This window comes from Canis aureus, chromosome 5, assembly GCF_053574225.1.
Source record: "Canis aureus isolate CA01 chromosome 5, VMU_Caureus_v.1.0, whole genome shotgun sequence".
Taxonomy (NCBI): Eukaryota; Metazoa; Chordata; class Mammalia; order Carnivora; family Canidae; genus Canis; species Canis aureus.
In genome coordinates, this window is record NC_135615.1 from 41,332,892 (window position 1) to 41,355,030 (window position 22,139).

The following is a 22,139-nucleotide window of genomic DNA, read 5'->3' on the forward strand; positions in this document are numbered from 1 at the left end:
TCTAAGTTATCTGAGAGACAGCATTTTTAGGATCTATATATGAAATGATTGAGGTAGAAAAATAGAATGGGGAAAAACTCCCCAGATAAGTGAAAGCTATTGGTAACGTTTTAGTTCTTGAGTTTAGTAATACATTCACGGGTGTTCATTACATTATTAACTTTGAAACAACACAAAACAGGGTCAGGCAGGGACCTATGATAACACCTCAGGAACAAAGGAATCCAATTAAGTTGATCCTGTACATCTGAGGCTTAAATGGGAAGAAGGAAAAAAAGAAGCAATTCTTCCATAAATGAGAGATTTCTAAAGTATCTGAATATAATATCTCCTCTCATTTTGTTTTTAAAGAGAATTTGCGGGGGGAGGGATCCAGGCACATACAGTTAGTATTTTATGTATAAAATAACTGATACACTGAGTAAGATCACATTATTTTTTTCTTCCTGCAACTTCTGTACCCACCATTCTATTTCCCTCCAAAAATATTTTTGACAGTTATATTTGGTAAAGGTACTAAAGACAGAGATGTTTACAAAAAGGTTTATCATAAAACAAAACAACTGGATTATGTTTACTATAGTTAACTCATTGGCCTGTCTTACCTCAAGGGAATTGGTCAGGTAAACTAAATTCTCCATCAGCACCGCCTGTTCATCAAATTCTAGCTGCAAATCCAGAACACGAGGTCCCATCTTCTCCAGATTTTCCTAAAAGCCAAAAAAGTTTTGAAAAACAAAAATCACATTAAGGATACGTTGAAAAGAATACATTTCCTCCAAAGCAATCACTCTTCCCTCAACTGATAAAATCTTCAAATTTGAACAGCTAAAGGAAAGGCCTTGGACTCATGGTTTCCCTTATCTATGTTTGCTTGTTAATGAAATTATTAGTTCAGAATAATTATCACTTGAAGTATGATAAGATTAAGGCAACACTGAAAAGACTGGAAGGACAGAGTTTTCATTTATAAAAGAAATATGATTTTATCATTGTTTATTTAGAATGAACTAATATGCAAACCCAAAGAATTCACTTTGACAAGGAATCAAACAAATGTGCAGAAATATCCCTGCAGGTAACCCAAAAGAAAAAAAAAATTAATTTTCTAAGATAACACATCTTTAAAGCTAGTTCAGAGAATGGTGAATTAATAATAAACAAACAATTTCTACAAATTAAAAAAAAATTAAGTCTTATGGGTACTGAGATAATCCTGTGGCATATAAAAACAATTTCTTAATTTTCTTGAAAATGAAACAAAATATTTGCCACATTAAATGTGATCCTCGAGATCCAAATTCATATAAACAAGTATAGCTAACTGCCTAGAACATGCTATACTTACATGAAAGTGACCTGACATGATTCCTAATATACACTATTCTTATTTTCTGTCCAAGTTGTTTCTTTTCCTATGAAAAAGCGCTAGAAGCTATTTTCTTATTCTCAGATTTACAAAACAACTTTGCGAAGTTTCAAACCACTAATATGCGTGGCACATCCCTAATATTACTGAAGAAAATATATTACTTAAAAAAGCCTAATACTGGTTTTCTAAAAAGCCAACTCTTGAAGCTAGTAAGATTCATCTAACTACAGAAGTTTTCAAATCAGTTTCACTGGATTCTGTAAAGTACATCATCAAACTTTGCAATCAATGATGAAATATTTGGTTGGATCCAGATATTGACAATGGATCTGGCATTCTGACCAATGGCAATAGCCAAAGTAGGGAATCAATGAATTACAAGCATATCAGCAGATATAACTTGATTGGTGAAGGTCAATCCAAGATTCTAAATTATTTCTGAAACGTGAAAGACCGTAAGGCTCTGAGAGTTGATTCTGGTCTAGAACAAAAAGGCTTTTCTAAGAATACCATCTACTCCAATATAGGACAAACTAAAAGTCTCAGTTGCCTTCAGGCAGGCATGTGTAGCCTAGAAGATTCAAGAATTAATCTAAACTCCAAGAATAACCACTACATTCCTAGCAGCCTGAAAGACACTAATTTACATTTTTAAAAAAACATTTACCGAGTCTACTTTTTGACAGAAAGCATTAAAGTGTGTTAAGTATATTATTTCATTTACTCCTCACAACACTCCTAAAATATAGGTTCTATTAACTTCCTCACTTAATAGATGAAAAAACATGTGACCCAGAGAATTTAAGGGACTTGTCTAAGGTCTCAAAACTAAGAACTGGCAGACAAAAAGGATTTGAACCAAGATCTGTCTGACCCCAAAGCCTGAGCTCTAGCAACATACAACCTTCTTTCTGTTTCTCTGTAAGAAATACAAGAAATCTGTTATTTCTATGAAGAAAGCTGAGCCTACTGCAATGTTTCTCAAATGACAGAGGTGGGAGGTAGCAACAGATTATGTCCCCAAGACACATTTAGCAATGACCAGAGAATTTCTGGTTGTCACAACTGGAGGGGGTGAAGAGGATATTCTACAGGCACCTAACTGGTAGAAGACAAAGATACTGCTAAAGATCCTATAATGCATAGGATTGCCTCCCACAAGAGAGAACTATCAGCCCACAATATCAATAGAACCATTGTTGAGAAACTCTAGTCTAACCACTATAAACAATGTTTATCCTGTTAAAGCAAACCTATACAAATATAATATCTTGGTTCCAGTAACAGGATCTAATAAAAACACTATAATGTAAGCCAAAAGAATAGGCCTCCCTGCCAAAAAGAAAAGAAGGTAGAACATGAACAGAATCATTTAGTGAGCAATTCTAAACCAATTTTTCTTCCATAATGCATATTTCCAAATACTCAGCAATTTTACAGATAAATCCCAAAAATGATCACTCATTTCTCACAATCACTGATTGAGAAGAACTATTTTAGCAGATTTCCTGGGAGAGACTATACGCAAAGTTTTCCCCTTCCTTCCACTCATCTAACCATTACTCACAGTCACAGCTGCATGAGGTCCACAGCTTACCTTAATCATGGCAACAAACGGCATCACTTTCTTCATATATTTCTTCAATTCTGGCAGATTGCCCAGTTCACTAGCAATGACTTTGTTATCAGGCAATTTTCCACTGTTGGCCTAAAAAAACATTGAGGAAGAATGTGGAGAAAAATATTTTAAAGATAACGCAAAATAGTAGAGTGCCCATAGGAAGCTGGCCAGACACAGAATAGTGGCCTCTACCAGTCTGCTAGAAAACAGGAGAAAAATGAGCAGCCCCACATGTCCTGGGGATGTGAAAGGTGACTTAGAGGGAGTCTCCTATTCCCTCTAAAGTTAAAAGATAACATGATTTTTAGGGTAAAGGAGAAAAGAGGTTCGTCCTGTCGAATATTTAATTTTTCCTTACACTAAGAACTCTAGGATTGTAACATTAGATCTTACCAGGTGAGAAAACAAAAGAGTCTTATAGAGATCTTGTTTGTCTCCAAACTTGTAAAAACACTTCACTAGTCATTTGAAAACTGCAAAACTATTATACAAGATTTATATAATGTCTGCTTTTGAACACTGTTCCTTATAAACTGTTACCATAAATGTGAAAAAAAAAAAATCTCTAGCCATCCACTTGTTAAAAATAGTATCACTTCTATCTAAACACAAATAAATACCTATATCATGTATCATTAATATGCAGAGTCCCAAATGTGCTGCCTGATTTTAAATTCATTTCTGTAAACACAACTGTCCCCTTCTACAGAGTGAAAAATGAAACAAGTGGCCTTTTCAGAATTTTGGGTGACTTATTTTCTCCTTATTGTAAAAGCATGGTATCAAAGCCAAAGGTTGGGAATGAATCTAAATGAAAAGTAATGTATACTAAGACTTCTGATCATGTGTTTACTTTCAATTCTAACCTTTACTAAAGTACAGGGAAAAAATATTTTCTCCACTTATCAATGTGCTGCTTTGAAATATATATGAAAGAGAAAAAAGAGTAGGAAACACTCCTTTCCATTAGATCACTAAAAAGGTGCCACATACAATGTAAGAATATCTTCCTTGATCATAAACTAACATTCTTTTAGTACTTTTGGATGAAAACAAAAATTTAAAAGAAAGCTGATCATTCCAAATAGTGCCAAAAGACGATATCATTTTGAAACCATTTATCTAGTCAGTAATTACTAAATAAACTATAACTTCTAAAAGAATAGCAATTTTTAATAAAAGTAGCATTTTTAAATATCTAGGACATTACATTTTATATTTGGTTCTTCGACTGCTTCCTTGAAAATGCTGTTATGGGGAGGAGGGGCAAGACAGCGGAAGAGTAGGGTCTCCAAATCACCTGTCCCCACCAAATTACCTAGCTAACCTTCAAATTATCCTGAAAATCCATGAATTCGGCCTGAGATTTAAAGAGAGAACAGCTGGAATGTTACAGTGAGAAGAGTTCGCGCTTCTATCAAGGTAGGAAGAAACAAAAGCCATCCAAGGGGGAGGGGCCCCGCGAGGAGCCGGGCTGAGGCCGGGGCGAGTGTCCCCAGGACAGGAGAGCCCCGTCCCGGAGAAGCAGGAGCTGCACCAATCTTCCCGGGCGGAAAGGCACCCACGGGAGTTAGAGCAGGACCCCAGGAGGGCGGGGATGCCCTCAGGATCCCAGGGACACTAACAGACACCTGCGCCCCGGGGAGAGTGCACTGAGCTCCCTGAAGGGCTGCAGCACACGGTGGGACCCGGGAGCAGCTCGGAGGGGCTTGGGCGGTGGCTCCGCAGGGAGGGGGCTGCGCAGGTGGATGGCAAAGAGGGAAACTGAGGAAAAAAGAGACAAACAATTAAAAGACCATGAAGATAGATTAAGGGAAATAAACAACAGCCTGAGGAAGAAAAACCTACGTTTAATTGGGGTTCCCGAGGGCGCCGAAAGGGACAGAGGTCCAGAATATGTATTTGAACAAATCATAGCTGAAAACTTTCCTAATCTGGGAAGGGAAACAGGCATTCAGATCCAGGAAATAGAGAGATCCCCCCCTAAAATCAATAAAAACTGTTCAACACCTCGACATTTAATAGTTAAGCTTGCAAATTCCAAAGATAAAGAGAAGATCCTTAAAGCAGCAAGAGATAAGAAATCCCTGACTTTTATGGAGAGGAGTATTAGAGTAACAGCAGACCTCTCCACAGAGACCTGGCAGGCCAGAAAGGGCTGGCAGGATATATTTAGGGTCCTAAATGAGAAGAACATGCAACCAAGTATACTTTATCCAGCAAGGCTCTCATTCAAAATGGAAGGAGAGATAAAGAGCTTCCAAGACAGGCAGCAACTGAAAGAATATGTGACCTCCAAACCAGCTCTGCAAGAAATTTTAAAGGGGACTCTTAAAATTCCCCTTTAAGAAGAAGTTCAGTGGAACAGTCCACAAAAACAAGGACTGAATAGATATCATGGTGACACTAAACTCATATCTCTCAATAGTAACTCTGAATGTGAACGGGCTTAATGACCCCATCAAAAGGGGCAGGGTGTCAGACTGGATAAAAAAGCAGGACCCATCTATTTGCTGTCTACAAGAGACTCATTTTAGACAGAAGGACACCTACAACCTGAAAATAAAAAGTTGGAGAACCATTTACCATTCAAATGGTCCTCAAAAGAAAGCAGGGGTAGCCATCCTTATATCAGATAAACTAAAATTTACCCCGAAGACTGTAGTGAGAGATGAGAGGGACACTATATCATACTTAAAGGATCTATCCAACAAGAGGACTTAACAATCCTCAATATATATGCCCCGAATGTGGGAGCTGCCAAATATATAAATCAATTAATAACCAAAGTGAAGAAATACTTAGATAATAATACACTATACTTGGTGACTTCAATCTAGTTCTTTCTATACTCGATAGGTCTTCTAAGCACAACATCTCCAAAGAAACGAGAGCTTTCAATGATACACTGGACCAGATGGATTTCACAGATATCTACAGAACTTTACATCCAAACTCAACTGAATACACATTCTTCTCAAGTGCACATGGAACTTTCTCCAGAATAGACCACATACTGGGTCACAAATAGGGTCTGAACCGATACCAAAAGATTCAGATCGTCCCCTGCATATTCTCAGACCATAATGCCTTGAAATTAGAACTAAATCAGAACAAGAAGTTTGGAAGGACCTCAAACACGTGGAGGTTAAGCACCATCCTGCGAAAAGATGAAAGGGTCAACCAGGAAATTAAGGAAGAATTAAAAAGATTCATGGAAACTAATGAGAATGAAGATACAACCGTTCAAAATCTTTGGGATGCAGCAAAAGCAGTCCTAAGGGGGAAATACACCACAATACAAGCATCCATTCAAAAACTGGAAAGAACTCAAATACAAAAGCTAACCTTACACATAAAGGAGCTAGAGAAAAAACAGCAAATAGATCCTATACCCAGGAGAAGAAGAGAGTTAATAAAGATTCGAGCAGAACTCAACGAAATCGAGACCAGAAGAACTGTGGAACAGATCAACAAAACCAGGAGTTGGTTCTTTGAAAGAATTAATAAGATAGATAAACCATTAGCCAGCCTTATTAAAAAGAAGAGAGAGAAGACTCAAATTAATAAAATCATGAATGAGAAAGGAGAGATCACTACCAACACCAAGGAGATACAAACGATTTTAAAAACATATTATGAACAGCTATACGCCAATAAATTAGGCAATCTAGAAGAAATGGACGCATTCCTGGAAAGCCACAAACTACCAAAACTGGAACAGGAAGAAATAGAAAACCTGAACAGGCCAATAACCAGGGAGGAAATTGAAGCAGTCATCAAAAACCTCCCAAGACAGAAAAGTCCAGGGCCAAATGGCTTCCCAGGGGAATTCTATCAAATGTTTAAAGAAGAAACCATACCTATTCTCCTAAAGCTGTTTGGAAAGATAGGAAGAGATGGAGTACTTCCAAATTCGTTCTATGAGGCCAGCATCACCTTAATTCCAAAACCAGACAAAGACCCCACCAAAAAGGAGAATTACAGACCAATATCCCTGATGAACATGGATGCAAAAATTCTCAACAAGATACTAGCCAATAGGATCCAACAGTACATTAAGAAAATTACTCACCATGACCAAGTAGGATTTATCCCCGGGACACAAGGCTGGTTCAACACCCGTAAAACAATCAATGTGATTCATCATATCAGCAAGAGAAAAACCAAGAACCATATGATCCTCTCATTAGATGCAGAGAAAGCATTTGACAAAATACAGCATCCATTCCTGATCAAAACTCTTCAGAGTGTAGGGATAGAGGGAACTTTCCTTGACATCTTAAAAGCCATCTACGAAAAGCCCACAGCAAATATCATTCTCAATGGGGAAGCACTGGGAGCCTTTCCCCTAAGATCAGGAACAAGACAGGGATGTCCACTCTCACCACTGCTATTCAACATAGTACTGGAAGTCCTAGCCTCAGCAATCAGACAACAAAAAGACATTAAAGGCATTCAAATCGGCAAAGAAGAAGTCAAACTCTCCCTCTTCACTGATGACATGATACTCTACATAGAAAACCCAAAAGTCTCCACCCCAAGATTGCTAGAACTCATACAGCAATTTGGTAGCATGGCAGGATACAAAATCAATGCCCAGAAATCAGTGGCATTTCTATACACTAACAATGAGACTGAAGAAAGAGAAATTAAGGAGTCAATCCCATTTACAATTGCACCCAAGAGCATAAGATACCTAGGAATAAACCTAACCAAAGAGGTAAAGGATCTATACCCTAAAAACTATAGAACACTTCTGAAAGAAATTGAGGAAGACACAAAGAGATGGAAAAATATTCCATGTTCATGGATTGGCAGAATTAATATTGTGAAAATGTCAATGTTACCCAGGGCAATTTACACGTTTAATGCAATCCCTATCAAAATACCATGGACTTTCTTCAGAGAGTTAGAACAAATTATTTTAAGATTTGTGTGGAATCAGAAAAGACCCCGAATAGCCAGGGGAATTTTAAAAAAGAAAACCATATCTGGGGGCATCACAATGCCAGATTTCAGGCTGTACTATAAAGCTGTGGTCATCAAGACAGTGTGGTACTGGCACAAAAACAGACACATAGATCAATGGAACAGAATAGAGAACCCAGAAGTGGACCCTGAACTTTATGGTCAACTAATATTCGATAAAGGAGGAAAGACTATCCATTGGAAGAAAGACAGTCTCTTCAATAAATGGTGCTGGGAAAATTGGACATCCACATGCAGAAGAATGAAACTAGACCACTCTCTTGCACCATACACAAAGATAAACTCAAAATGGATGAAAGATCTAAATGTGAGACAAGATTCAATGAAAATCCTAGAGGAGAACACAGGCAACACCCTTTTTGAACTCGGCCACAGTAACTTCTTGCAAGATACATCCACGAAGGCAAAAGAATCAAAAGCAAAAATGAACTATAGGGACTTCATCAAGATAAGAAGCTTTTGCACAGCAAAGGATACAGTCAACAAAACTAAAAGACAACCTACAGAATGGGAGAAGATATTTGCAAATGACATATCAGATAAAGGCCTAGTTTCCAAGATCTATAAAGAACTTCTTAAACTCAACACCAAAGAAACAAACAATCCAATCATGAAATGGGCAAAAGACATGAAGAGAAATCTCACAGAGGAAGACATAGACATGGCCAACAAGCACATGAGAAAATGCTCTGCATCACTTGCCATCAGGGAAATACAAATCAAAACCACAATGAGATACCACCTCACACCAGTGAGAATGGGGAAAATTAACAAGGCAGGAAACCACAAATGTTGGAGAGGATGCAGAGAAAAGGGAACCCTCTTACCCTGTTGGTGGGAATGTGAACTGGTGCAGCCACTCTGGAAAACTGTGTGGAGGTTCCTCAAAGAGTTAAAAATAGACCTGCCCTACGACCCAGCAATTGCACTGTTGGGGATTTACCCCAAAGATACAGATGCAATGAAACGCCGGGACACCTGCACCCCAATGTTTCTAGCAGCAATGGCCACAATAGCCAAACTGTGGAAGGAGCCTCGGTGTCCATTGAAAGATGAGTGGATAAAGAAGATGTGGTTTATGGATACAATGGAATATTACTCAGCCATTAGAAATGACAAATACCCACCATTTGCTTCAACGTGGATGGAACTGGAAGATATTATGCTGAGTGAAGTAAGTCAATCGGAGAAGGACAAACAATATATGCTCTCATTCATTTGGGGAATATAAATAATAGTGAAAGGGAATATAAGGGAAGGGAGAAGAAATGTGTGGGAAATATCAGAAAGGGAGACAGAACATAAAGACTCCTAACTCTGGGAAATGAATTAGGGGTGGTAGAAGGGGAGGAAGGCGGGGGGGTGGGGGGGGTGAATGGGTGACGGGCACTGGGGGGGGTCACTTGACGGGATGAGCACTGGGTGTTATTCTGTATGTTGGTAAATTGAACACCAATAAAAAATAAATTTATTAAAAATAATAATAATAAAAATTAAAAAAAGAAAAAAAAAGAAAATGCTATTATGAATATGCAACCCACTAAGGCACAATATCATTTTTCTACCTACCAAAGTGGCTTTTACTTTTTTACTTGCCATACATCAAAATCTGCAAGCAATTCTATAGAATATGTTCTATTTCTATTATATACAATCAAATGAGGAAGTGGCTCTCCATAAAGATAGGCTCACAAAAATCACTTGCTCTTCTCTTTCCATCAAATTTCCAAACGTAAATGTTTTTCTGAGTATTTTTTAAGTAACTACAAAAATTTCTGAAATAAAATCTCAGTTAAGTTCTCAAAACTCAAAGCTAAGGATTTTCCCTTCAGTTATCACTTTATGCTTTGCCCATAATCACCGTTTTGTCTCTCTCTCTTCTTTAAGTGCACCTTAACAATTTGTGTCTACCAGTAACTCTTCTTAATAACCTAAGCAAAGGGATCCCTGGGTGGCGCAGCGGTTTAGCGCCTGCCTTTGGCCCAGGGCGCGATCCTGGAGACCTGGGATCGAATCCCACATCGGGCTCCCGGTGCATGGAGCCTGCTTCTCCCTCTGCCTGTGTCTCTGCCTCTCTCTCTCTCTCACTGTGTGCCTATCATAAAAAAAAAAAATAACCTAAGCAAAAATTCCACAACATATACTTTGTTTCCATATTTTGAATGTGAAAGAAAAAGGTAGATGGACTTTTTCCTTCAGGAAAACTTAGAACTATGTTGAAGTATTGTTTCCTTCAAACACAATAATCATATTTAACAGCTCTTTACCTGATGTAGCCAAAAACATCCAGCTCTCCATTTCTATGGATAACTATCAAATAGACATTTTGTTTTAAATTACTCAATAGGCAAACTTCAAATTTTTTTTAAACATAATGAGGTTAAGGCTTCATGAACTCCAGCGTTCAAGTCCTAACAAACCCAAAAGGCAAACTCAGTCCTTTTGCTTCATAATTTTAACCACATATGAGAAAATCCCACACCTTTTAATTACATATGACCAGAGCCACTATATTTTTGTATGAAAGCATCAGAAATGATAAAAAAGATGGCAACTTTTCCCTCGGTATCCATTTAAGAGCCAGCACAGCTAACAAAAAACACTCTGTGCCTAGGGGTAATTACACAAAGCTGCCAGTCTCCCTTCTCCCAGACATTGCCAACATCCTAAAAACAGGCACAGGCACACACAACAACACTGGGAGAACGTCTGCTGAGAGCATCACCTCAAAGTGATTACGCAGCACTGACAGGGTGGTATGTTGCCAAGAAGGATAGTTCTTCGCCACATAGATGGTGCAATGTGAAGGTTTCTGAGGTGGTTGCTTGTCAGTCTTCTACAGGGCAAAAGAAAGGGAGAAAACATTTGATCACTCTTGTATACACCAAAAATGAAATATCCCCCTCCTGGTATACACTGCTACTGCCTCTAACAGTAAGAAGCATACGCATACTACAAAATTGAATTAGCAGTAAAAAGAGTCTGACACATTGGAACGATAGTTGTCTTAATTTTCATTACTAGTAAAGGTTACTTGACTAATAACTTTACAAGAACAGCCCTTTTTTAAAAAAATAAAATAAAAAGCCTTTACCTTCCCCTTAGCTGGCATCATATAGTTCTTGAGTCGCAATCTAAGGTCATGTGCTACTTCCATGAGATACTGTGAGGAACGTATCAAGGCTTCATCCACAGGACCAGCCAGAGGCCATGAAGCATTCATAATGGAGTCAGGCTTTAAGAAAGAAAGAAAAAAAAAGTTCAGTGGGATTAAAGCACACAACTATTTTATGGTTCTTGATTACAGTTCCATACAAAGGCTACCATCTAAAAAAAAAAAAAAAAAAAAAAACCCAAAGGCTACCATCTGTAATTGCATGCTCAGAGTTCAAACCTGACTACCCATAACACACTTCCACAGTCCCTGATCTAATGTTCCCTAGAATTCAAGCTGTGAAGTCTGACTCTACATTCTTAATTAGCATCCATTTGTACAAGCGTATTAATACCCACACACATATGCTCACTTTCAAAGAAAATTATGTAATGCTAATTTGCCTAAATTTAATCATTATTACATAAATTATACGCACTCTTGGTTTTTATCCTATTAATACATTTAGTCTTGAAAATATAGCTATTCAGTATATGTATCATGAGTACATTTTTTGCATTGTTCATGCTTTAAAAAATACAAAAGAACCTGGCTAATAAAGATGAAAAGAAATTATTAAACCAGCCAATCTGTTTATCTGCAAGCCTAGGAGAAATAATTGAATCTATCCTCACAGTAAGGATGCTAATATAATAACCCTGAATATTCAGCCCTACATATGCCAGAAATTTTATATAAAACAAAAATATTTATGCAAATATACACTTCTATCTTTGTTTATGAGCTGCTCTAACAGTCGTTTATATCTTTCTCAATATTTTCACCTTTTTTAACAGTTGGAAAAACAGTATTAGTTACACATGAATTCTAATTAAATGTATTTTTAAAATATACTTAAATGTATTTTAACATTTCCTAACAAGAATTAGGTGATAAAAAAAAAGAACTAGGTGATAAAGAAAATGCACAGTCACATGTTTTTAAAATACATTCACTGTGTGTACATAAATAAAGGCACACACACAATGTATTTGTCTAAACAGAAGGTAGCTTCATGAAATGATGAATCCAACATTATTCTTGAAATATTTTTTTCAGTCTTTTCCTCTTAAGTAGCATTATTACTGTATTTATTTAATAAGGCCAAATCAAAACTGCCCACAACATCTGAACCACAGACAGGTACCTTTCCCAGGAGTGTCCAGATGTGTTCACATAGGTGTGGACAGAACGGAGCCAAGAGAAGTGTTTGAACTTCAATAAAGCGGAACACAAGGTCTCTGTGCATACCTTCTATGGCCAATTCACGGTATTTATCTTTCGCAGCCTGTAAGATTTGAAATTATTTACCATTTTTCTCCCCATACTTTTTAAAAATAAAATGAAAAGAAAAAAATTCAGTACCTTAATGTTAATGCATTTTTAAGCTTTTAGTCTTTCAAAATTCCATAAGGAATTTTCATAAAGGTTTTACGTCATTTTATTTTAAGTAATCTCTATACCGGATGTGGAGCTCCAACCCACAATCTGCAGATCAGGAATCTAAAGCTCTACCAACTGAGCCAACCAGGCACCCCCCAGTTTTACTACATTTTTAACAACTTGCAATTAAATGTATACCAATCCTTGTCAAAGGATATCATGGTTTTATAGTACTGATTCTCAAGAAAAATTTTTCAGAAAGACATTTTGTAGCATATAAAAGTTGCACAATTTAAACTCTGTGTTAAGGGCTGATGATACTCTGAACAGCCTATAAGATATTAAGTATCAAAAAAGGCTATAAATAGGACACATTGCTATGTTCAGCACTTATCCTTATTTAACCACATCTATGAAAACCAAGTTACATAAATCCCAATGTGATATTTTACAAAACTGATTGAGGAAACCTACATTTTCACTTTAAGCCCTTGAACTGCCAAATTTGAGGAAACACTGACACCTTGTGGGCAACATCAGAAAATGCTTATTTTCAAACTAAGCAAATTATTTTATCTTTATATTTTATCAATTTAAAAATGTTCTCCTAGAAAATGTGGCTGATTTTTAGATTTAACCTTTACTAACTCATAGCTCAACTAGAGACAGAAATACTTATATCAAACACAAAAGAAAGAGTATCAAAGAAAGTTATTTAAAACTACAATTTACTAAAGAATTTAAAAATTGCCTGGCAACATTTTAGAGGAGTCCCCATCTTAGAGGAGTTATTTTGTCATCGCAGGAAGGGAAAAAGAGCAAAATACATCATATTCACACTAACAAATTTTATAGCTACTAAAAGAATAGCCTACCTGAAACTCAAAAAACCCTGTTTTCAGGGCTTCTTTAAACATCATCTTTTCATAATTTTGATCTGTTTTTATAATTCCTGCATTCATCTCACTATAGAATAGGAGGAAAAAAAGATTACTGAGTTCACATGCAAGTACATGAAGATATATAAAACTGCCGTATATACTAGTAAACAGTAAAATCAGATCAATGCCTGAAACACTGAAGACCACTCAACCACAAAACCAGTTAACCACAACACAGTTAATGATGTCCTTGTCTAAAAATTTCTAGATGAAACTTTATTAGGAAGTCTAAGACATGGAAACAGCTTGACAAAGGTGGTCAGATTCACCTGCTGCATTTTAAACAAATGACGTTGGATATTAAAAAAATTTGTTCATGCCACCAAAGGCCCTTCATAATTTGGCCCCAGCGTGTTTGATGTGCTACTCTGCCCTCCAAATACTATACCTCAAATAAATATCACTCTTTCCATGGCTTCCTTATCTCCCTGTAAGAATCGTTTATTTTTCAAGAAACCCAGAACACACATGCCATCTCCCTCTATCCCTATAACTATACTTGTAATGAGTTCAGTAATGAGTGTTTTCTTCTCCTGCTAAACTATAGTGAAGGATCAAGTCCTATCCATCTTTGTAACACCAGTTCTTAAGATGGCTCCTGATACAAAGATGATGATAAATGTTTTTTAAAAGGAAAAAATTGATATTTCTCTTTTTCTTCTAATCTACTTTTCATTTAGCCATTCTGTCCTATTCTAACACAAGCCAGCATGGTAAAATAGTCATGAGAACGGCTTTGAAGAAGCAAATTCGTAAACCCCAAAACAAAGTACTAGCTTTGAGAAATGTAATATTTAATTTTTCTAAGCTTCACTTTCTTTAACTATAAAATGGAGCATTAATATCTTTATCATATAAGCTGTGAAGCTAAAATCAAATAATGGGTGCAAAGTGCTTGGCAGAGTACCCAGAACAAGTAAGCCTGCAACGAACGGTAGCTATTATTGACATCTAATTTATTTTAGGAGGGAAAAAACAAAAACTTAAAAATGCACAAGGACTGAGCAACTGTAAAGTAGCGAGGGCTGGAGTCCACAGATTACCTGGCAAAAACTCTATCATTGAAGGTGCTGGCAGGCCCACTTCTTAGGCTGTCCCAGTTGGCAACCATTTCTTTCACCCACTCCACCCAGGTGTACAGACGGAGAATACCTGCATCTGCCATGGCTTCCACAAAGTTTGCATCTTCAACAGTGTCGCCAGCATCAGCCAGAGCCAAACGCATTCCTGGATGAAGAGGAGGGGGATGAACAAGAAGATCGAGTGATGATTTTAAAATGTAGTTAGTAACTATCAATGATGTGTCCATTTGGGTATTACTGCAAAAGCTACACAGAAATTAAGAAATAGCGGAGGCTTTAAAGGACTGCCATGGACCATCAAACTACCACCAAAAGTGGGATCCACAGTGTTGTTCAAATATTTGAATCACCTATATCGCTTTGCATATGCTTAGCATCAGTGTGTTTCTTTCCAGGCACATTGAGTTAATGAGATAAAGTGGTCTTGAATGAAAGACAGGAAGAAAATGGTAAATTAGAAATACAGATCCTATCAACATTTCGGCCTCACTTAGTGGCAGCATAACTAGATTTTAATGCATGAGAGCACACATCAGTGCCTTACACGTACAAAAATATATTTAATTTCTTCTTTCTAAAAGCAGATGCTTCTATGTTTTCTAACAAAATTTTACTTTTCAACCAAAATCTTCCATTCTAGGACACCTGGGTGGCTCAGTCAGTTAGATCTGCCTTCAGCTCGGGTCATGGTCCTGGTGTCCTGGGATTGAGCCCCATGTTGGGCTCCATGCTCAGTGGGGAATCTGCTTCTCCCTCTGCCTTTCCCCCTTCTTGTATTCTAGCTCTCTCTCCCTCTCAAATAAATAAAATCTTTAAAAAAATTAATAAGAGCCTAATTAAATTATAGGACATCCTTGCAATGGAACACTATATTTCTGCAAGAGTGAGGAAAACTTTTTTATGTATCAATATGGAGCAATCTCAAATATGAAGTGTTAAGTGAAAAAGGAAAAGTTCAGAAGAATGTGTATTATTTTTCTACCATCTGTGCCTAAAATGGGTGAGATGAGAACATGTAACATTGTTATGGATCATTAAATATACTTTATAATACATAAGAAGCTCAAAACACTTTTTATCTGAAATAATTTTACACTTAAAGAAAAGGTGCAAAGACAGCAAGAGAATAGACATAAACCATTTAACAGGCTTCTCTAATGTTAACTTACATAACCATAGTTTCAAAACCAGGAAGTTAACATTAGGTATAATACTATTAATTAAACTGTAGACCTTATTCAAATTTCACCAGTTTTTCTTCCAATATCCTATTTCTGTTGCAGGATCCAATCCAAAAAACTACATTGCATTTAATCATTTTATCTCGCTGGTCTCCTCTCATATCTGTGACAGCTCCTCAGTCTTTGTCTTTCATGACCTTGACATTTTTGATGAGTACTAGAGACAGTTATTTAATAGAATTTCCCCAAACTTGGTTTGTCTGATGTTTTCTCACGATTAGACTGAGCTTATGAACCTCTGGCAAGAAAATCACAAAGGTGATGCTTTGGGTCTTCTCAGTGCATCACTATCAGGGAGGCACAGGATATTGATGACTTATTACTGGTGTTGCAAGCTTTTATCACTTAGGTAGTGTGTCAAGTTTTCTCGACTGTAAACTGTTTTTCCATTTGTGATTAGCAAAGTATCTTGGTAGAAATACTCTGAGAATATACAAATATCTTGTTTCTTCTGAAATGTACACTCATTGGGATCCCTGGGTGGCGCAGCGGTTTGGCGCCTGCCTTTGGCCCAGGGCGCGATCCTGGAGACCCAGGATCGAATCCCACGTTGGGCTCCCGGTGCATGGGGCCTGCTTCTCCCTCTGCCTATGTCTCTGCCTCTCTCTCTCTGTGACTATCATAAATTAAAAAAAAAAAAAATTATGAAATGTACACTCATTGATTTTGGCAATCATTGGTAGATCTTGTCTGTAACAATTATTACTGTGATTTTTGCCTAATGGTGATTTTATATTTCATTCAACCTTCATACATTTATTAATATGAATTCTTCTGAAAGGAAAAAGCTGTCCCTACTCACCCACTTATTCTTTTATTTGACTATTACTTTATCAGTATGGACTCACAAATATTCAACTTATTCACTGGGTTATAATCCAACACTATCATTTATTTCTTAAATTGTCCTAGCTTGCATAATTGGGCGCTCCTTCCACTTGGTTCCTGTACCCTTTTCTTTTATATATATGTATAAATATATATATATATATATCAATATATACATAAATTTTAATTTAATCACTTGAACTCATCACAACAAGCAGACTCCTTAATCTGCATCATCTATTTTGGCCATCTCCCACCTCCTCCCTCTGGTAATCATCAGTTTGTTCTCTATCGTAAGAGTCTCTTATGGCTTGTTTCCCTGTCTTTTTCCTGATTCATCTGTTTTGTTTCTTAAATTACACATGAGTGAAATCCTATGGTATTTGTCTTTCTCTGACTTATTTCTATTAGTATTATACTCTCTAGCTCCATCCATGTGGTTCCAAGTGGCAAGATTTCATTCTTTTCATGGCTGAATAATATCCCTGTGTGTGTGTGAGATGTGTGTGTGTGTGTGTGCGCACGTTCTTTATCCGTTCATCAATTTATGGACACTTGGGACTGCTTCCATATCTTAGCTATTGTAAGTAATGCTGCTATAAATAGACAGGTGAGCATACCCCTTCAAGTTTAGTGTTTTTATATTTTGGGGGGTAGATACCCAGTAATGTGATCATATGGTAGTTTGATTTTTAACTTTTTGAGGAACCTCCATACTGTTTTTTACAGTGGCTGCTGTGCCAGTTTGCATTCCCACCAACAATGCACAAGGGTTCCTTTTTTTCACATCCTCACCAACACTTGTTGTTGTATTGTTGATTTTAGCCATTCTGATACGTGTGCGGTGATATCTCATTGTGATTCTGAGTTGCATTTCCCTGGTGATGAGTGATGGTATCTTTTCAAGTGTCTGTTGGCCATCTGGATGTCTTCTTTGGAAAAATGTCTGTGTCTTCTGCCCATTTTCTTTTTTTTTTCTTTTTTTTTTTTTTTTTTTTTTAATTTTTATTTATTTATGATAGTCCCAGAGAGAGAGAGAGGCAGAGACACAGGCAGAAGGAGAAGCAGGCTCCATGCAGGCTCCATGCACCAGGAGCCCGACGTGGGACCCGATCCCGGGCCTCCAGGATCGTGCCCCGGGCCAAAGGCAGGCGCCAAACCGCTGCGCCACCCAGGGATCCCTGCCCATTTTCTAATTAGATTATTTGTTTCTTGGTGTTGTATAAGTTCTTTGTATATTTTGAATACTAACCCTTTATTAGGTATGTCATTTGCAAATATGCTCTCCCATTCTGTAGGTTGTCTTTTAGTTTTGCCAACTGATCCTTCTCTGTGCAATTTTTATTTTGATGTAGTTCCAATATTTTATTTTTGCTCATTTCCCTTGCATTAGGGGATCTATCTAGAAAAATACTTGCTATGGCCAATGTCAGAGTAATTACTGCCTATACTCTTTCATAAGATTTTTATGGTTCAAGATCTCACACTTAGGTCTTTAATGTATTTTGAATTTATTGTGTATGTTTTAACAAAGTGGTCCAGTTTCATTCTTTTGCATGTTGCTGGCCAGTTTTTCCAACATTGTTTGTTGAAGAGACTATCTTTTTCCCATTAGACATTCTTTCCTGCCTTGTCAAAAATTAAATGACCATATAATGTTGAGTTCATTTCTGGATTTTCTATTCTTTTTCATTGATCTATGTACCTATTTTTGTGCCAGTGCCATACTCTTTTAATTACTAGAGCTTTGTAATATAACTTGAAGTCCAGAACTGTGATGTCTCCAGCTTTGCTTTTTTCAAGGTCACTTTGGCTCTTAAGGTTCTTTTGTGGTTCCATACAAATTTTGGGATTGTTTGTTCTAGCTCTGTGAAAACTGCTGTTGGTATTTTTGCTAGGGATTGCATTAAATGTGTAGATTTCTTTGGGTAGCAGAGGTATTTTAACATTTGTTCCTCCAATCCATGAGCATGTAATATCTTTCCATTTCTTTGTGAGAGCTTCAATTTCCTTCATCAGTATTTTAAAGCATTCAGAGTACAGGTCTTCTACCTCTTTGGTTAGGTTTATTACTAGGTATCTTATTATTTTCAGTGCAATTATAAATGGGATTGTTTTCTTAATTTCTTTCTGCTGGTCCATCATTAGTATATACAAACACAACACATTTCTGTAGATTCACTTTGTATCCTGAGACTTCACCAAATTCGTGTATCAATTCTAGCAGTTTTTTGGAGGAGTCTCTCAGGTTGTCTATATACAATATCATGTCATCTGCAAGTTTTTCTTTTTGGTGTCTTATTGCTGTGGCTAGGACTTCCAGTATTAAGTTGAATAAAAGTGGTGCCTTGCCTTGTTTCTGACGTTAGGGGAAAGGCTCTCAGCTTTTCACCATTAAGAATGTTACCTTGGGGTTTTCATTTAAGGTCTTTATTATGTTGAGGTATGTTCCCTCTAACCCTACTTTGTTGAGGGTTTTTATCATGAGTGGATGTTGTACTTTGTCAAATGCTTGTTCTCCATCTATTGAAATGATCATATGGCTCTTACCTCTTATTGATATGATGTATCATGTTGATTGACTTGAGAATACTGACCCATCAGGAATAAATCCCACTTGACCGTGGTGAATGATTTATTTTAATGTATTGTTGGGGTTGGTTTGCTAGTATTTTGGTGAGGATTTTTGCATCTACATTCATCAGAGATACTGCCCTGTTGTTCTCTTTTTTTGTAGTGTCTTTACCTGGTTTTGTTATCAGGCTAATTTTGGCCTCATAGAATAAATTTGGAAGTTTTCCTGCCTTTCTATTTTTCAGAATAGTATAAGAAGAATTGGTATTAACTCTTCTTTAAATGTTTCATGGAGGGGCACCTGGCTGGCTCAGTTGGTGGAATATAAGCCTCTTGATCTCAAGGTTCTGAGTTCAAGCCCCACAATGGGTGTGTGTGTGTGTGTGTGTGTGTGTGTGTGTGTATAATAAAATAAAATAAAAGTCAATCCATATTTGGAAGAATTCACTCATGAAGATATCCAGTCCCAGACTTATGCTTCTTGGGAATTTTTTGATTACTGATTCAATTTCTTTGCTGGTAATCAGTCTATTCAAATTTTCTATTTCTTCCTGTTTTACTTTTGGGAAGTTAAATATTTTTAGGAATTGATCCATGTCTTTTAAGCTGTCCAATTTGTTGGCATATAGTTTTTCAAAATCTAATTGTTTGTGGTGTTTGTTGTTATTTCTCCTCTCTCATTTGTAATTTTATTAATTTAGGTCCTTTCTCACTTTTTTTTTTTTGTAAGATTTTATTTATTTATTTGAGAAAGAGAGAGCGAGACAGAGCCAGCACAGCAGGGGAAAAGGACTAAGAGGGAGAAGAAGGCTCCCCGCTGAGTAGGAAGCCCAACACAGAGCTCACTCCCAGGACCTTGGGATTTTCTTGATGAATCTGACTAGAGGTTTATCAATTTTATTAATTTTTTTCAAAGAACTAGCTCCTGGGTTTCATTGATCTGTTCTACTGGTTATTTAGGTTCTATATCACTTTTTTCTGCTCTAATCTTTATTATTTCCTTTCTTCTGCTGGTTTTAGGTTTTGTTTGTTATTCTTTTTCTAGCTCCTGTAGGTATTAGGTTGTTTATGTGAGACTTTTATTTCTTCTTGAAGTAGGCCTATATTGCTATAATCTTCCCTCTTAGAACTGCTTTGGCTATGTCCCAAAGATTTTTAAACCATTCTGTTTTCCATGTATTTTTTTATTTCTTCTTTTATTTCCTAGTTGACACATTTGTTGTTTAACCTCCATATATGTTATTTAACCTCCATATATCTCTGGTCTTTCCAGATTTTTTCTTGTAGTTGACTTCTAGTTTCATAGATAGCATTGTTGTCAGAAAAGATACATGGTATGATTTTGATCTTTTTAAATTCGTTGAGGCTTGTTTTGTGGCCTAATGTGTGATCCATGTGCACTTGAAAAGAATGTGTATCATGCTGCTTTAGGATGGAATGTTGTGTATGTATCCGTTAAATCCATCCGTTCCAGTGTGTCATTCAGAGCCATTGTCGCCTTGATAATCTGCTGTTTAGATGGTCTGTCCATTGATGTCAGAGGATGTGAAAGTCCCTTACTATTATAGCATTATTATCAATTAGTTCCTTTATGTTTGTTATTAGCTGTTTTATATATTTGGGTGCATAAATATTTAAAATTCTTATATTTTCTTGTTGAACTGTCTCCTTTACTATTATATACTATCTTTCTTTAAATCTTGTTACAGTCTTTATTTTTAAAATCTATTTTATCCGATATAAGAATTGCTACTTTGGCTTTCTTTTTTTTTTTTAATTTTTATTTATTTATGATAGTCACACAGAGAGAGAGAGAGAGAGGCAGAGACACAGGCAGAGGGAGAAGCAGGCTCCATGCACCGGGAGCCCGACGCGGGACTCGATCCTGAGTCTCCAGGATCGCGCCCTGGGCCAAAGGCAGGCGCTAATCCGCTGCGCCACCCAGGGATCCCCTTTGGCTTTCTTTTGATATCCATTTGCATGATACATGTTCCTCCATCCTCTCACTTTCAATCTGCAGGTGTCTTTAGGTCTAAAATGAGTCTCTTGGGATGTGTGGGTGGCTCAGTGGTTGAGCATCTGCCTTCAGCTCAGGGCCTGACCTTGGGCTGCACTGGGCTCCCTGCGGGGATCCTGCTTCTCCCTTTGCCTGTGTCTTTCATGAATAAATAAATAAAAATCTTAAAATAAAATGAGTCTTTTGAAAATAAATAAAAAAATAAATAAAAAAATAAAATGAGTCTTTTGTAGGAATGTGTGGCTGGTTCTATTGGTGGAGCATACAACTTTTGATCTCAGGGTTGTGAGTTCAAGTCCCATGTGGGGCGTTGAGATTATTTAAAAATACGAATGTTAAAAAAAAAAAAACGAATGTTATTATGTTTGATGGAGTCCCTGAGTTTCCCTAAGTCTATTCTCATTGTGCATTATTCTTTTTTCTCTCTTTTGTTCAGTTTGATTACTTTCCATTACTCTTTTACGTCATTAATTTATTCCTCTGCTTCTTCCGGCCTGCTATTCATTCCATCAAGCATGTTTCTCATTTTGTTTATTGAGCTCTTTTTCTCTCTTATGTTTTATTCCGAACCTCTGTGTTAACGGTCTCAAATGTCCTCCACTCTTTTCTCAAGTTCAGTGAGTATCCTTATGATCTCGGCTTTAAATTCTCTATTAGGCATGTTACTTACATCTATTTCACTTGTATCTCCAGCTATGGCTTTGTCCTGTTTTTATTTGGGACAAATTTCTGTCTTCTCATTTTGTCTAAGTCTCTCTGCCTATTTCTGTGTGTATGAAAAGTCAGCTATATCTCCTATTCTTAAGGGTGATGGCCTTCTGAAGAAGTACTATAGCACCCAGAAGTGTAGTATCCCCTGTTCCTCAGGGCCCAGTGCTCCCAGCCAGGAGTGTCTCCAATGAGTGCTGCATGTGCTGTTGTGTCCTGGTCACTT

At 37.0% G+C, this 22,139-nt stretch overlaps 1 protein-coding gene across 3 annotated transcripts in view; it reads right to left on the reverse strand.

Annotated features, from left to right (window-relative positions):
• The window catches only part of LARS1 (leucyl-tRNA synthetase 1), a 75,232-nt gene that overhangs the window by 10,041 nt on the left and 43,052 nt on the right, over nt 1-22,139 (reverse strand). For 2 of the 3 annotated variants that reach the window (XM_077897723.1, XM_077897724.1), the window contains 7 exons: nt 14,507-14,690; nt 13,398-13,488; nt 12,287-12,427; nt 11,080-11,220; nt 10,711-10,821; nt 2,970-3,080; nt 606-710 (listed from right to left, as the gene is read on the reverse strand). In XM_077897723.1, the coding sequence (XP_077753849.1) occupies nt 606-710; nt 2,970-3,080; nt 10,711-10,821; nt 11,080-11,220; nt 12,287-12,427; nt 13,398-13,488; nt 14,507-14,690 (884 nt within the window). The remainder of the gene's footprint in view (nt 1-605; nt 711-2,969; nt 3,081-10,710; nt 10,822-11,079; nt 11,221-12,286; nt 12,428-13,397; nt 13,489-14,506; nt 14,691-22,139) is intronic. The other variant, XM_077897725.1, reaches the window with a different exon arrangement.